We start from the raw sequence: 16,112 nt of genomic DNA, 5'->3' as shown, positions 1-16,112 counted from the left end.
GGGGTTTCTAACTGCTGGCCCAGGGCATTACTCAAGCCACTCTTCATTTCCTGCACCTACTCTGTTTCTGAGAGCCAAAAAATGCCTTGGGCTTCCTTTTACTGAAATGAGAAAGCTAAGGAGAAAAAAGAGAATAGTGCTAGTTTTTAAGAAATTTTTCCAAGTATATTTTTGAAATAATAAAAAAGAAATCATGAGTCATGTATTTCTCATGAGTTACCAGAATAGCTCATTGCTAGCACCAAACTCCTATTTCACATTCGAGTTGGGCAACATTTATACTAGGCCACAATACAGAATTTACATGAAAAGCAGATCAACTCTGAAATAGTAAAAAAGAAAAAAAAGTATAAAGATTAATCCATACACATCTGGGCAAATACAAAAAGGTACTCAACAATTCTACTGTGTCTATTACTCATGAGTTACCCTTACTATTAGGGATGACTTCTTTAACACATATTCTAGAAATCATCAAAGGTATAGAAGAGAATTTATTTCACTTTGTGAGGCTTTACTTTCACAATCATACATACCCTTGGCACAGGAAGAGCCTATTAAAATTCTGTAAATTGCCTTAATTAGGTGAATAGGTTGATTTTATGAGGTTTTCGGACAATGAAGTTTGAGAAAGTTTATGATTATCAGGATTTGTACACATGATCACAATCAAAACAGTAAAATAAACTAAAGAATAAGACTTTCTTAACACCCCTAAAAACAGAATAACTTAAAATTTCTGGTCAAATGTTATTCCTATGCTATATTCATTTTGATCTCTTATTTTCCATTTTATACTCTGACATTTTTTTCTGAACACAGGTTACATAATCTTTTGTGTTAACTCCCTAGTCTTAATACCACAAAGGCATCTGTTTTACCATGACTGTATTTTTATTAGAGTACGATATGCTTATTGAGCCAGTTATTCTCCAGTAACTTTGTGAATGCAAAAACACTGAGAGAATTAAGAACAAATAATGGAGTCGTTATTTCACTGATCCTTATCCAATTCCAGGAAAATTACTTCCAGAAAGCTGCTATTCTGCCAGATATATTCTTTCCATGTTTAAACAGAAACTGAGAAGTGAAATTATGGTAAACCTATGATTGTTCACTAGACATTGTGTACTTTTAATAGTTCAACACTGTAATGCTTGATAATTTGATTATTTGAGTAAATTAATAGGCTAACATTTTAAAATGTATACTTTAATAAGTATAAAGTATATAAACAATCAGGTAAGCTTGTGGAGAAGCTGACCAAGATACATAAATTAGGAGATACAAGTGTCCATCTAAATTTTCTATACCTATTTTTTTTTTTTTTTACACAGAAATTTTATTAAAGTTGTTTAATGCACAATTTCTCATTTGTCATTCTGGAAGTCCTTCATTGTAAAGACTCTTTGTCTGACTAAACAAACAGCAGCCACATTGTCAGTGATTATTCTGGACCTCCACGCTGAAAAGGAAGAAATAAAGCAATAAGATTAGGTGTTTCATTTACAAAGAAATGTTTTCATGGCCACTATACAAATTTGAAACATTTTAAGCAAATGATCTTTAGGTTTTAAAAACAATTTCAGATTTTTCATAGCTTTTGGGCACTCCTATCAATGTTATAAAGAATTTCAGATCTGAAGGGAACTCAAGGTTGATGTAGATCAATGGTCCTCAAATTTCTTGGTCCTTTACACTCTAAAAAATCAATGAGGGGGCTTCCCTGGAGGCGCAGTGGTTAAGAATCTGCCTGCCGATGCAGGGGACACAGGTTCGAGCCCTGGTCCGGGAAGATCACATGCCGCAAAGCAACTAAGCCCATGCGCCACGACTGCTCAGCCTGTGCTCTAGAGCCTGCAAGCCACAACTACGGAGTCCACGCGCCACAACTACTGAAGCCTGAGCACCTAGAGCCCATGCTCTGCAACAAGAGAAGCCACCACAGTGAGAAGTCCCCACTTGCCACAACTAGAGAAAGCCCGTGCACAGCAACAAAGACCCAATGCAGCCAAAAAAAAATTAATTTTTAAAAAATTAATGAGGACCCTAAAGAGCTTTTTTCCATGGGGTATATATATTTTGATATTTACCATACTATACTTCTACACATATATTCCTTCATGCACATTTACTGAGGGCTCGAACATCGTTTATTTCTCACAGTCCAGGCCTACATGACCATCCCTGTCTTAGCTATGGACACACCTTGACAAGACAATGGGAAGAACATGGAAATCAGCAATATGAAACTCCAAAGCCAATAACGTTAAGGTGTTTTCCACAGTATTGGGATAAAAAGCAACAACGTACTTGGATAAATTCAATTTCTTCTTGAGATACAAGTTTCCTTCTGTACTTCTGAGGTAAAGTTTTTATTATCTCTGCACTGTCTGGTGGACCCTGATGCATCAGCCGGTCTGGCGATTTACTTCCCTTAGAATGCTGTGAAATTGAAGAAGAGTGAGATGGTAGTCCTGTTGATCTCAGAACTTCTGACACTGAAATTAAAAAAATATATATATATAGGAATTGTTCAGTGTCTTAAAATACTATTTTGAATTATCTATCATTAAATAATCAAGTTATTCTTAAAATGATAAGTATTATAATCCAAGAGATAAATATTATAGAGTAACTTAGTTGGGTAGCTATATATAGTTTCATAAAGTTCTTTTCAAAGCAAATGAGGTAGTTTTAAGTGAATGAATTACTAAATTGAAGAATAAGTTCATAAAATAAAGAAATTTCTAGGTAGTGGAGTTCAACCCATTTGGATAACTTACAATACTTAAATTTTGCCATATGGTAGAGATTACAGGTAATACCATACAATGGAGAATAAGAAAGTTGGTAAATGCAGATGAGATTTGTTTTCTCCATACTTGTTTGCCACCTATATCTTAATTTTTCAAGAGTTAAAATAAGTTAAAAATATCCATACAAAATTTGTTAAAATTCTCCCTGAATTAAAGGTCAAGTATCTTATAATTAAAGACAGGGACAGAGCAGTAAGAGAAAAACAGAACTTGTTCAGAATCTTCAGTTACTTTAATAGGCAATAATTGTTAAGTTCTATGGCAATCCAAGAAATATTTACTGCCTGAATAAACAGATAAATCAGGGAATGAAAGAAAAGAAGGTTAGCTGGGAGAGAAATATAGGAATGGTGGTTATTCATCATTATCTCTGCAAATATAAGCATGGGAGATTCTTCTGAAGGACAGAAGGTGGAACAAAAATTCCCATATATAAACACAGTATCATTAAAAATTCAGGAATATCTACTGTCAAGTTACTATTTTTTACAAGGAGGTACTAGAAAGTTAGTTAATGCAACGTAACATACCATTATGATCTAAGCTACTATTGTCTACCTGATTCTAAAATGAGAAATATTGTGTATAATAGAATATTCATGTATAAATCTGCAATGTACATATTTTTTTAGTATAAATAAACTACAGCTTACCATTGGGTTTAGGATTGTCTCTTCTGTCAGGGAACCTTATTAATGGAGTATGTGGCTTGACTACCTAAAGGAAAAATAAAATGCATGAAAAAGAAATGAAGCACTAAAATAACCTCATTTACTACATAAGAAATAATCTAATGAACCTCACAAGCAGATGCCTTTGTTAAAATAAAATAACTTAGTACCTGACAGCAACTTTAAATTTAACTATTTTAAATTTTACTCTTTCCCAACAAGGATAGCTAGTCTATGAACTATTATCTTATCTGATATTCATAAGAACTTTGTACTTTATACATCACAAGATATTTTAGGGCTTCCCTGGTGGCGCAGTGGTTGAGAATCTGCCTGTCAATGCAGGGGACACAGGTTCGAGCCCTGGTCTGAGAAGATCCCACATGCCACGGAGCAACTGGGCCCGTGAGCCACAACTACTGAGCCTGCATGTCTGGAGCCTGTGCTCTGCAACAAGAGACGCCACGGCAGTGAGAGGCCTGCACACCGCAATGAAAAGTGGCCCCCGCTCGCTGCAACTAGAGAAAGCCCTCGCACAGAAATGAAGACCCAACACAGCCAAAAATATAAATAAATTAATAAATTTTTTTTAAAAAGATGGGTTTGTCAAAAAAAAAAAGATATTTTACTGTACTGCCTATTGACCTCAACACAACCCTATAAGGTGACAAGGATTTTATGTTGCATGACTTCTAAATCACCCTGCTGATTGGTAAGAACTGGAAGTTTCCTGACTTGTATTGAGTGTTGTTTCTCTACTACGTTAATACCTAGTGGTTTAGAATAGGATAAAAAGCATATTGAAAATTAGGTAATCCAAAAAATACTTTTTCTGACTACAAAAGTAACACATGTTCTGTGTAAAAATTTGGAAAAAACACAGAAAAGCACAAAGAAGAAAACACCATCTATAAGCCAAAACCCACATAAAATAGATTTAAACCTTTGATAGTCCTTGACTTCAGCCTTTTTCCTATACCCACAGAAATACATGTATTTAGAACACTGTTTTTAATATTTGAAGAGTATTAATGTTTTATCCCTAAAATTCCAGTTAATGCTACAGAGGAGCTTAAGCAGAACTTTCAGTATGAAATCTTCTGAATATATATAAAATGCTGAGACTCTAATAAACAGAGCACTATTTTTTACTAACGTAATCTGTAAGATGCTGTGTAACTAGTGAGACAGGTGTGTGTTTATCTGCAATATGTTTGTATATATGTACTACACATTACACATTTTATATGAGTACAGAAGCAAATAGGCTTGTAGGGATGGGTCTGAAAACTAACCACCATAATTCTGCTGCTGTGAGAAAATGCTGGAAGATAGTTGTCTCCCTAAACATAAAAGCATGTTCACATCTTTCTTGTTAAAAAACAAACCTCACTCCATCTAGTACCTGTTTCTTTTCATAGCCAGGCTTCTCGGAAGACTGTTCTTTCCTTCCTATAGTCCCAAGCTTTTCAGGATAAACTTCAAACTCGCACTTGGCACACACAGGCCCATCATGATCAGGCCTCTCCCTACCTCTCTAGCCTCATTCCCCACCACTGTACCTTTCACTCCAGGTATTCCGAAGTACTTTCCATTTCCCTAACTCCTCATACCGTTTCCATCCCCATTCAATCTACAGCTTGTGTGCTCTGCCACAAATCTCTCCCAGGTCCCACCCCGCTTCCATGCCTCCACTTTCATCTGACTGCTTATCTTTGAAAACAGCTCAACTGTCACTCCTCTCTAAAAAGATTCCCGATTCCTAAATCTGATTTTAAAACTCCTCCTGTGTTTCCACAGCAACCTGAACATCTTAAGAATATTGTGTAGAGGACAGTAAATGAACCAATGATTACAGGAGAGCAAAGCTCCTGGAAAGGGAGAGATGGAAAATTAAGTACTTCTGCAGCAGTAGCCAGTACGTAGTAAATGCTCAGCAAACATTTGACAAATGAGTGAATAGACCATTTGTGAGTAAGGGCTAACTGTATAGGTATGTAAGTATGTATACACACACTTAAACAAATGTACATACACCAGAGAGAAAGAATCCATTTCAACATTGCTTTTGTACACTTAAAAATATGCCCATATAGATTAAATTCCCACAGTTTGGTATCCCCCCTTTTTCAGAGACAATTTTAAAAATACATAAAAGTAGATAGAATAGTAAAATAAACCCTGATAAACACATCACACAATTTCAACAGTAATCAATCTTATTTCATCAACCCTTCTCCCATTAAACAAATCCTAGTCATCTCATCTCATCTGTTAATACCATCTACATGTATCATTACCAGAAAAGGATTTTGGTTAAACCATAATCCCAATACTTTTCCCACACTTAACAAAAATAATTCTTTAATATCATCTATTATTTAGCTATGCTCACATTTTCCTGTCTCAAAACTCTTTTTAAAACTCTAAATGTAAATACAAAGAGAAACAAATAAGTCTGTCAATTAGTTGAGCAGCTTATAACTAAGGAAAAAAAGAAGCTAATCCAAATAACTTTCATAGTGCTTGGACTATATACCTTCAGTCTAAAGACAAAAAGAAATACAAAGAAATCTTGAACTTTTTACTTAGTAGGTTGGTTGTATAGATATAGCTATACATTTTGTATATATTGGAGGACTAAGCAAATGAGTATATACATATATTGATGTTTGGGGAAGGCAGGGATTTCCCTGTGAGAGAAAGAAAATACAAATATGGGATGAGGGAAGGCAAGGAAGAATACTGTAGTGTTAAGACTGGAATCTGAGGGAATCAGTAAGAAGTCATGATAAATGCCATGAGTTTATTCAACCAGCCCCCTGTTAATTGGGGTTGTTAATCTGAGTCATTTCCAATATTCTTCCAGTTCTCATATACCACTGGGCACACCCCCACTCAACCCACCGTCCAACTTTCCTCACTATGGACATCTCCCACCAGAGTATTCTATTTGTTACAAATGATGAAACTATATTAACACGTAATTATCACCCAAAGTTTTACATTAGAGTTCATTTTTGGTGTTGTACATTCTATGGGTTTTGACAAATGTACAATGACATAGTCACTATTATAGAGTATTCTATGTTCTGCCTACTCATCCCTTCATTCCCCAATCTCTGGCAACCACTGATCTGTTTACTGCCTCCATAGTTTTGCCTTTTCCAGAATGTCATGCAGATGGAATCATACAGCATGTAGCCTTTTCAGATTGGCTTCTTTCATTTAGTAATATGCATGTATGTTTCTTCCATGTTTTTTCCTGGCTTGGTAGCTTATTTCTTTTTGAAATAACATTATAAATTATATTTGTAAAATATACAAATATATAATTATATAATAATATTACAATAATATAATATTGTGTTGAATAATATTACATTGTCTGGATGTACTACAGTTCATTTATCCATTCACCTACTGAAAGACATCTTGGTTGTTTCCAAGTTTGGGCAATTATAAATGAAGCTGCTATAAACATCCATGTGCAGGTTTTTGTTTGGACATAAGTTTTCAATTCATGTGGGTAAAAGTGCGATTGTTCAACCATATGGTAAAAGTATGTTTAGTTGTGTAAGAAACTGCCACACTGCCTTCCGTAGTGGCTGTAGCACTTTGCATTCTCAACAGCAATGAATGAGAGTTCCATTGCTCCACTTCCTTGTCAGCATTTGGTGGTGTCAGTATTCTGGGTTTCAGCCATTCTAATAGGTATATAGAGGTGTCTTACTGTTGTTTTAATTTGCAATTAATTCCCTAATGACTATGATGTTGAACATCTTTTCATATGATTGTCATCTGTATATCTTCTTTGATGAGGTGTTTGTTCAGCTCTTTTGCCCATTTTTTAGTCAGGCTGTTTTCATTGTTGACTTTCATTTTTTAAAAAAATAAATGTATTTATTATTTTTGGCTGTGTTGGGCCTTCATTGCTGTGCGCGGGCTTCCCCTAGTTGCAGGTGAGCGTGGGCTCCTCATTGCGGTGGCTTCTCTTGTTGCAGAGCACGTGCTCTAGGGCATATGAGCTTCAGTAGTTGTGGTTCATGGGCTCTAGAGCGCAGGCTCAGTAGCTGTGGTGCACGGGCTTAGCTCCTCCACAGCATGTGGGATCTTCCCGGACCAGGGCTCGAACCCATGTCCCCTGAATTGGCAGGCGGATTCTTAACCACTGTGCCACCAGGGAACTTTTAAGAGTTCTTTATATATCTTGAATAACATCCTTTATTAGATATTCTTTTTGCAAATATTTTCTCGCAATCTGTGGCTTGTCTTCTCATTCTCTTCACAGTGTCTTTTGCAGACCAGAAGGTTTTAATTTTAATGACATTCAGTTTATCAATTATTTCTTTCATGGATTGTACATTTGGTGTTGTATTTAAAAAGTCACTGCCAAACACAAGATCATCTAAGTTTTCTTCTCTGTTATCTTCTAGAAGTTTTATAGTTTTCCACTTTACATATAGGCCTATGATCCATTCTGAGTTAATTTTTGTGAAGGGTATAAGGTCTGTGACTAGATTCATGTTTTGCAAGTGGATGTCTAGTTGTTCGAGCACCATTTATTGAAAAGACTATCTTTTCTCTATTGTATTGCCTTTGCTTCTTTGTCAAAGATCAGTTGACTATCCTGTTATTTCTACCTTTCTAAGTCTCTTAGTGTTAGCTGTCCCTCATATATAGCATAGCATTGACTATTCATTTGTTGGCCAATCTGAGAATACTTTTAAAAGGGCAGTTAGACCATTTAAATTTATAGATATAACTCACAAGTTTGGTGTATTTTCTGTCATATCATTATATGATTATTTAAATATAAAGTCCTTTGTCATATGATCTTTTTCTTTGCTTTCATTTGTGGGGTTTGTTGTTTTGTTTTTTGGTATTTGGAAAGATTTGTACTTTTGTATAATGTTTATGTTATGTTGCTACCTTTAGATAATACTCTTAGTTGCCCGTTGCTGAGATACTATCTATTGGTTCACTATTATGAGAAAGAATGAAAGTAGTTGATGGTAATCTCTTCTCTGCCTTCCCTCCCCATCTTTTACTACCATTTAATAACCAGAGGCAATTAGCAAGTTTATTCTACCTTCCGTATACTCTTCCCCTTATTCCCTCCATTTAAAAAGTTTTATTAGATCTATACTGTCAAAAAAAATATTACCAACAAGTCTTTCTCCCTTATCTGCATTATCTAGTCTTAGTTCTATAGTTAAATACATTCAGTGCTTATATCTAGTTCCTATATTAAAACAGCCACAAGCACAAATAAGTATTTCTTAGGTGTCTGAAGCCCATTCTCTGTGAGAGCTGTAAGAAGAGCTTCAGGGAACAATATTCCCTGAGTTATTAAAGGTTTAGAAGAGTTTGTGGCCTTTACACTTGAAGGTCAATGTAGCTAGATAAAGCTTTGGTTCACATTTTCTTTAACTACTTTAAATATGTTATCCACATGTTTTCCTTAATGAAGTATTATTGTTGAAAACTCTGATAACTTCCATTCTAAGTGCTTGGTCTTGTCGCTTGGATCACCAAATATTTTTTTCTTTAAAATTTAATGATTTTACTAGAATATACTAATTAATCAAACATACTGGATCAAATCTCTCAACTACAAGGTATAATGTAAGTCTTCTTTTGCATAAGGAAAGTTTTATTAAATTATAGGTTTTGAGACTTGGTCAACTCTATCTACTTTCACTTTTTCAGAGACTACTTATTATACAAAAGTTGCATCGTCTTGTCTTTATCTACTTCTATGATTTTCTCTGAATCCCTTTCATCTTTTTTCATTATCAGTGATTTCTTTTGGAAACTATTATTCTATTAAGGAATCCACTTCTATGATTCATGAAGCCCAGGCAGAGTTAACAGTGACGAGTTCTGGAGGTAACACTCCACTCTGGACTTTCTGGTTATAACCACCATCTCCTCTCTCTACCTCAACTGAAAACCGAGCCTCAAGAGGCCTCAATCCCTGCCTCCTATTCCTGGAAGATGCCAAAGCCAACTATGTAAGAGGATTTTTTAGAGGAGAAGACAACTCTTGTCTTCCCAGAAGACAAACCCTCTACTTTGCTTTATGAGGCAGATAGCAACACCAAACTGTGGACAGGCTGGGACCTGCCTAGGCCTCAATCACTATGTGTGACTTTAAAAAAAATCATTTTTCTCCTTTCCTCCACTATTTCCTTTAGCAAAACTTCCAAGTTTTCTATTGACCTTTATATTCTTTCCAGTTTAGCATCTATTCCTGAAAGGTTCTTTTCTTTTACTCTTAATTCTTTACTGAGTTCAGAACTGTACCATCCCTAAAATCTTAATCTAAAATCTAAACTCAACTACAACCTTTTAACTTACAACTCTCTTCTCTGTTATTTCCCACCATCACTTCCAGCAAGCCCTTCATTTCCTTTATCAGTCCCTTTTCTCCCAGTCAATTGGTTCCATCCTGACTTTACTTCCTTTCTAATCTAGCCTAGAACCTACAGTCCATTCAAAAACCTCTTAGCACTCTCAACTGCCTTGCTGAAGGTTTATTTTCACCTCACCTGTAAAGCTCAAACCCTGAATTAATCCAACCACTTATCTTCTTCCCCCGTCTCATGCAGCCAAATGATTTCCTAAATGATTAACTATCTCCTTTCTACTACTGCATCATCCCAAACATATCAAATATATACTGCTTGGCATTTATTATTATTATTATTATTTTGTGGTATGCGGGCCTCTCACTGCTGTGGCCTCTCCTGTTTCGGAGCACAGGCTCCGGACGCGCAGGCTCAGTGGCCATGGCTCACGGGCCTAGCCGCTCCACGGCATGTGGGATCTTCCCGGACCGGGGCATGAACCTGTGTCCCCTGCATAGGCAGGCGGACTCTCAACCACTGCGCCACCAAGGAAGCCCCTATTATTATTATTTTAAAATAAATTTATTTATGTATTTATTTTTGGCTGCGTTGGGTCTTCGTTGCTGCGTGCGGGCTTTCTCTAGCTGTGGCGAGTGGGGGCTACTCTTCGTTGTGGTGTGCAGGCTCCTCATTGCGGTGGCTTCTCTTGTTGTGGAACACGGGCTCTAGGCGCATAGGCTTCAGTAGTTGCGGCGCATGGGCTTAGTTGCTCCGCAGCATGTGGGATCTCCCTGGACCAGGGCTTGAACCTGTGTCCCCTGCACTGGCAGGCGGATTATTAGCCACCACACCACCAGGGAAGCCCCTGCTTGGCATTTAGCAGGCATTTAATGAACACTTATAAATTACTCTTCTAAAATTACTTTTGAATACCCTGTGGTCCAGCCAAATTCCTCTACTTAATGGTGACACTATGCTTGGTGAATTCCTATCAGTTTGTGCCAGCCTGTTGAAATACTACTCTTTCTTCAAGACACCAATCAACAGCCAAGTTCTAAGCTCTGTGGAGGCACCATGTATTGTCTTGTTGGCACTGCAGTCTCAGCACTGAGTATAGGTCTGGCACAGAAGTACTCAATACATTTTGCTAATGTTAACATGTAATTATTACATAATGTCAGCACATACTTCTTTGTATAATGAACCTGAATACAAGTCTTTGCAGCTTTGTTAAAAGGAAACAGACCGGGCTTCCCTGGTGGCTCAGTGGTTGAGAGTCCACCTGCCAATGCAGGGGACACAGGCTCCTGCCCCGGTCCGGGAAGATCCCACGTGCTGTGGAGTGGCTGGGCCCGTGGGCCATGGCCACTGAGCCTACGTGTCCGGAGCCGGTGCTCCGCAACACGAGAGGCCACAAAGGTGAGAGGCCCGCGTATCGCAAAAAAAAAAACAAACAAAAAAAACCAACAACAACAAAAAAAGGAGACAGACCATTTCTTACTGTATATCTCGCAGCATCTTTTTGTTGTTGTTGCATATATCAATAGTAAGTTCTTTATTACTGCTGTGTACTGTTCCATTTTAACAAATCTACCACACCTTATCTTGCTAATGGACATTTGGATAATTTGTGGTTTAGGGGTTATTATTAATAAAGTAACTATGAACATTTTTATATAGTTTTTTAAATAGGTATATGCACTCATTTCTCTGGGTTATAAACCTATGAGAAAAACTGCTTGGACATAGGGTAGGTATGTTTAACTAGTATTAGAGTCCGATAAAAGTTTTCCAAAGTGACTGTACCATTTTATATTCCCACCAGCATTGTATGAGAGTTTCAGGTGCTTCATGTTCTCATCACCATTTGGTATTGTCAGTCTTTTTAATAATTTTGGTGGGTGTGGTAGTACTTCCTGGTTTTAATTTGCATTTTCCTGGCAAGTAATGATGTTGAGTATCTTTTCACTGGCTTAGTGCTCATTTGAATATCTTGCTTTGTGCAATATCAAGTTTTTCTTACCCATTTGAAAAATTGATCTATATATTATGGATATATATAATTATCTATTATGGATACCAGTCCTTTGTCGGATGTTCTCCTGTCTTCACAGCATCTTTAACGCTCAATAACTACCCGTTGAATGAATAAGTGAGGATCATTCGTTGCAATGGGAGCAAAGACTGGGATCTAGGATTCTCTTTCAGAGCGAAATAACTTTAAGAAAAGGTCTTTTAAGAGATATGCAAAGGGAAATGCACTTCTCGGGTCAAAGTTAAAAGTTAAGTGTACAATAATACACTTTAAGAGTTGAAAACAACTCGTGTAAAGCAACCACAAAAGTGGAGATTGTGGCCCATTATATACCAATTTTACCTCTCCTATTTAAGCTACAGATCACAGCTGGAGAAGCAAAAACAAAAGCTGTCAGGAGTTAGTAATTGATGTGTGGATTAACAATAAAGTTTCTCTAGCGCCAATCAAAATTCTGGGGAAAAAAAGCTTAGGAAACCAACACTAAGACATGTATTACAGATAAACTTAAATATGTATTTTTTTCCATTCTCCCCCATCCAGCCTGTAACCAGCCGCTGGTTGGTGGGGGAGAATCCGCCTCCGGCGAGGACGCAGCCCGCGGGGACAGTTCTCTGGCCATTCCCAAGACCTTGAAGGGACACCAGGTCAGACGCAGGGTTAGCTTCCTTTCACTCACCGCTACCGCCTTCCTTCCGATTGGTTGATCCGCGACAACACAGACAGTACTGGTCGCTGATTGGCCGGAATATTGCCAGGACAGCCAAGCCTGCAGACTCCTAACAGGCTAACGAGGTCCCGGTGGAGGGCAGTCCAGGGACTTCGGAAAAGCTATGTGTCTACCTGCTGAGATGCACTCCCATGGCCTAGCTCGAACCCTCAGCTGCGGTCCCCGGCTCACTGCCCAACCCAACGAGCTCAAGGTCCAATTCTCACATACACCCCGGGAAGCCGCTGCTGGCCCTACGCAGGGCCGTGGTCACCGCGAAGTCTCCACCGCCGCCTTTCCTCCCCAGCGCCGGTGCTACAGTCAGCACCATCCCTACTGCCTACGGCGCAGAAAGGCAACTGAGTCGCCTTACCTGAACGACCCTGCTGGCAGACGCCATCTTGCTGCCCATCATGACCCCCGAGAGGGGCAGCTTCCGGGGTCCTAGCGAGCTTCGGCTATAACAGGAGTCCTGGGCGGCTGGGGGCGGGCTCTACCTGTGACGTCACGAAGAAGGAGCAGGCGCTCGGGTGAGACCCTCCTCCACTGCGGAGCTAGCCCCACCCACTTGTGCCTGACACCGCCCCTCCTCTCTTCCTGCTTGGGAACTGACCCAGGTGTTTCCCATTGCTTCGTTTTGCAGACGAAGGTTTGTGGTATTGTATTTATTTTGTTCACCGGCCTATGAGTGATCTGGGACCATTTCTTCTCCAGATAGGCAGTTTCCAGTTTCAGTGTAGTCCAAAATTTAATCTGAAACCAAATAAGTAATATAAATTCTTGTGGCTTCCTCAAACGACAATCTTGTTAGGAGTAAGAAGCAAGCTCAGAAAGAGTGGTCAGTTCCGGATCTATACAAAGCCACCTCATACTCCGTTACTTTTTTTTTTTTTTTTAATTGAAGTGTAGTTGTTTTACAATGTTGTATTAATTCCCGTTGCTTATTAACATTTCTCGATTTGGTATTCTGATTTCTTTCTCTAGCATTAGTCCTGATATTAAACTGCTGCCTACTTCGAGTTTGAGAAAACTCAGTTCAAGTTTTTCTTTTTGAAACATGAGCCATCCATATCATTCCCCCACGTTATATTAAATTCTATGGTAAATATTAATGTTTACAATGTTAAAAATTTTAATACACAATATGTTGCAGCCATTTAACTCTGTAGGTAATGTAGCCTTATTGTAAATATTTAGAGTGACAAATTTGTTTTGATGATCTAGGTCAATGGTTTCTAAATCTAGGAGGGTTATTGAGCCTAAATATGGGCCCTTCTGATTCAGTATGTGTGTGGAGGACACCAGGAATCTTTATTTTTTAAGCTTTCAAAGCTTGTTTTAGTAGCACATATTCTAAAATCAGATTGATAAAGTGGTTAAATGGGCAAAGCACATGAACGGGTAAATTACAGAAAAGAAACACAAATTGCCCTTAAAAACGTTAAAAGACATTCAACCTCACTTATTCTAAGAAAAAATTTAAACTACACTGAAACGCTATTTTCAAGCCGTCAAATTGGCCAACAGACAGAATTTGGAGAATATGATCTGGGGAGGCTGTAGGGAAAGAGGCACTAATGTATATCGTTGGTGGTGATAAAATGAAACTTGTATTTTAAGACAGGACAAGAAAAATTAAACATAAAATTCTCTCTGTGTGTCCCTTTGGGCCTCCTCCCTCCCTAATGTGCACTGTGCATCTGCATTACACATTAACCAGAGCTCATCAAACATGGGAGCACTTGCTCAACTGCAAAGATCTTTTTTTCTTTCTTTCTTCTGACGCTAGCAATGTAACTTCTTAAAACAATAGCCTTCTTTCCCAGCTCTGTAGGGGGTCACGGTGACTTGCTGCTCACCTGGTTTATGTATGCTTGGTGAACTTTTACGTAAAATATCAGTTTGTCATTTTGATGTACAATCCTTTGTCTCAAAAATGTATGACTGTGCCTTAGACTTCTAACGGGAGGAAAAGTTCTCAGAGCTTTCTGAGAATCGGCTACCTGGATTATAATCCTGTTTGGCTTGAATAAAATTTCCCCCCCCTTATCTTGATAGTTCATTGAGTATCAATTAACGGAATAGTTAATTGAATTTTCATCGACAGTGGGAGTAAAAGATGGTACTCGAAAAAACTACATACTGAATGACTCCTAACTCTGGAAAAGGCAAAACTATGGAGACACTTAAAATATCAGTGGTTGCCAGGGGCTGGGGAGAGGGAGGGACAATAGGCAAAGCACAGGGGATTTTTAGGACAGTGAAACTATTCTGTACAATACTATAATGGCGTGTACATGTCATTATACATTTGTCAAAATTCATAAAACATACAACCCTTGGGTGATAATGACATGTTAATGTTAGGGTTCAGTTGTAACAAATGTACCGCTCTAGTGGGGGATGGTGACAGTGGGGTGAAGTTGTGCCTGTGTGTGGGAAGTAGGTATTCGGGAACTCTGGATTTTCTGCACCATTTTGCTGTGAACCTACTGCTTTAAAAAATAAAGTGTATTAAAAAAATTATTTTTTAAAGTCACCATTACCAAAACCAGATAAACTAATGTGTTTTTAAAGTTCAAAAATGGTGACTATGCTTGATGACATTGTATTGTACAACTAAAATTTACTAAGAGAGTAGAACTTAAATGTTCTCACCAAAAAAAGAAAAGAAAAGAAAGGTAAATATGTGAGGTGATGCATATGTTAACTGGATTGTGGGATTCCTTTCACAATGTATACATACATCAAATCAACACATTGAAAACTTTAAATATTTTACAATTTTGTCAATGACCTCAATAAAGCTGGTGGGGAAAAGCTCAAAAGCAACAGCAGCTTAGATTCCAAGTACACAGACTTTTCATTTACATTCAGAGAAACAGCAAGTTTCTGTGTGAAAATCTACAATATTAGATTCTCATTCTGGTCATTTAAGAGAGAATTTATTGGCTAGTTTTCTAAATAAAATAAATATTTGTTATTTCCCTTTATGATTATACTTCAGAGATGAAGAAAATGGGCAAAGGATTCCCATGATTTAGAGATTTTTTAAAAAATTATATTATTTTTTATTCATTCATTTTTGGCTGCGTTGGGTCTTTGTTGCTGTGCGCCCGCATTCTCTAGTTGCAGCGAGCGGGGGCTACTCTTCACTGCGGTGCACGGGCTTCTCACTACGGTGGCTTCTCTCTTTGCGGAGCACGGGCTCTAGGCGCGCGGGCTTCAGTAGTTGTGGCACGTAGGCTCTAGAGCGCAGGCTCAGTAGTTGTGGCACACGGGCCTAGTTGCTCTGTGGCATGTGGGATCTTCCTGGACCGGGTCTCAAACCCATGTCCCCTTCATTGGCAGGTGGATTCTTAACCACTGTGCCACCAGGGAAACCTGAGACTTTTTTTTAAATTTTATTTTTTTATACAGCAGGTTCTTGTCTATTTTATACATATTAGTGTATATATGTCTAGAGATTTAATTAAAAGATAAACTTTCCAAGTCCTGTAATACCAAAAAGTTTCCTGGGAATAC

At 38.0% G+C, this 16,112-nt stretch overlaps 1 protein-coding gene across 1 annotated transcript; it reads right to left on the bottom strand.

The window, feature by feature from the left end:
• Window positions 1-476: 476 nt before the first annotated feature.
• On the bottom strand, window positions 477-13,105 carry KGD4 (alpha-ketoglutarate dehydrogenase subunit 4). The gene is made up of 4 exons (XM_059062579.2): window positions 12,961-13,105; window positions 3,473-3,536; window positions 2,314-2,501; window positions 477-1,465 (listed from the first exon to the last, which is right to left on the bottom strand). The coding sequence occupies exons 1-4, from the start codon at window positions 13,000-13,002 to the stop codon at window positions 1,448-1,450; spliced, it is 312 nt and encodes a 103-aa protein (XP_058918562.1). The 5' UTR covers window positions 13,003-13,105; the 3' UTR covers window positions 477-1,447.
• Window positions 13,106-16,112: the final 3,007 nt, after the last annotated feature.

The sequence above is a fragment of the Kogia breviceps genome, chromosome 4 (genome assembly GCF_026419965.1).
Source record: "Kogia breviceps isolate mKogBre1 chromosome 4, mKogBre1 haplotype 1, whole genome shotgun sequence".
Taxonomy (NCBI): domain Eukaryota; kingdom Metazoa; phylum Chordata; class Mammalia; order Artiodactyla; family Physeteridae; genus Kogia; species Kogia breviceps.
The sequence above is the reverse complement of the archived record's forward strand: the minus strand, read 5'-3'. Positions and strand labels throughout refer to the sequence as shown.

What these genes read in the sequence shown, in the direction of transcription:
- KGD4 (XM_059062579.2), bottom strand. Translation starts at nt 13,002, where the DNA reads ATGATGGGCAGCAAGATGGCGTCTGCCAGCAGGGTCGTTCAG. An exon ending in CTGCCAGCAGGGTCGTTCAG is followed by an intron (nt 3,537 to 12,960) that starts GTAAGGCGACTC and finishes TTTTTCCTTTAG; the next exon opens with GTAGTCAAGCCACATACTCC. An exon ending in AGACAATCCTAAACCCAATG is followed by an intron (nt 2,502 to 3,472) that starts GTAAGCTGTAGT and finishes TTTTAATTTCAG; the next exon opens with TGTCAGAAGTTCTGAGATCA.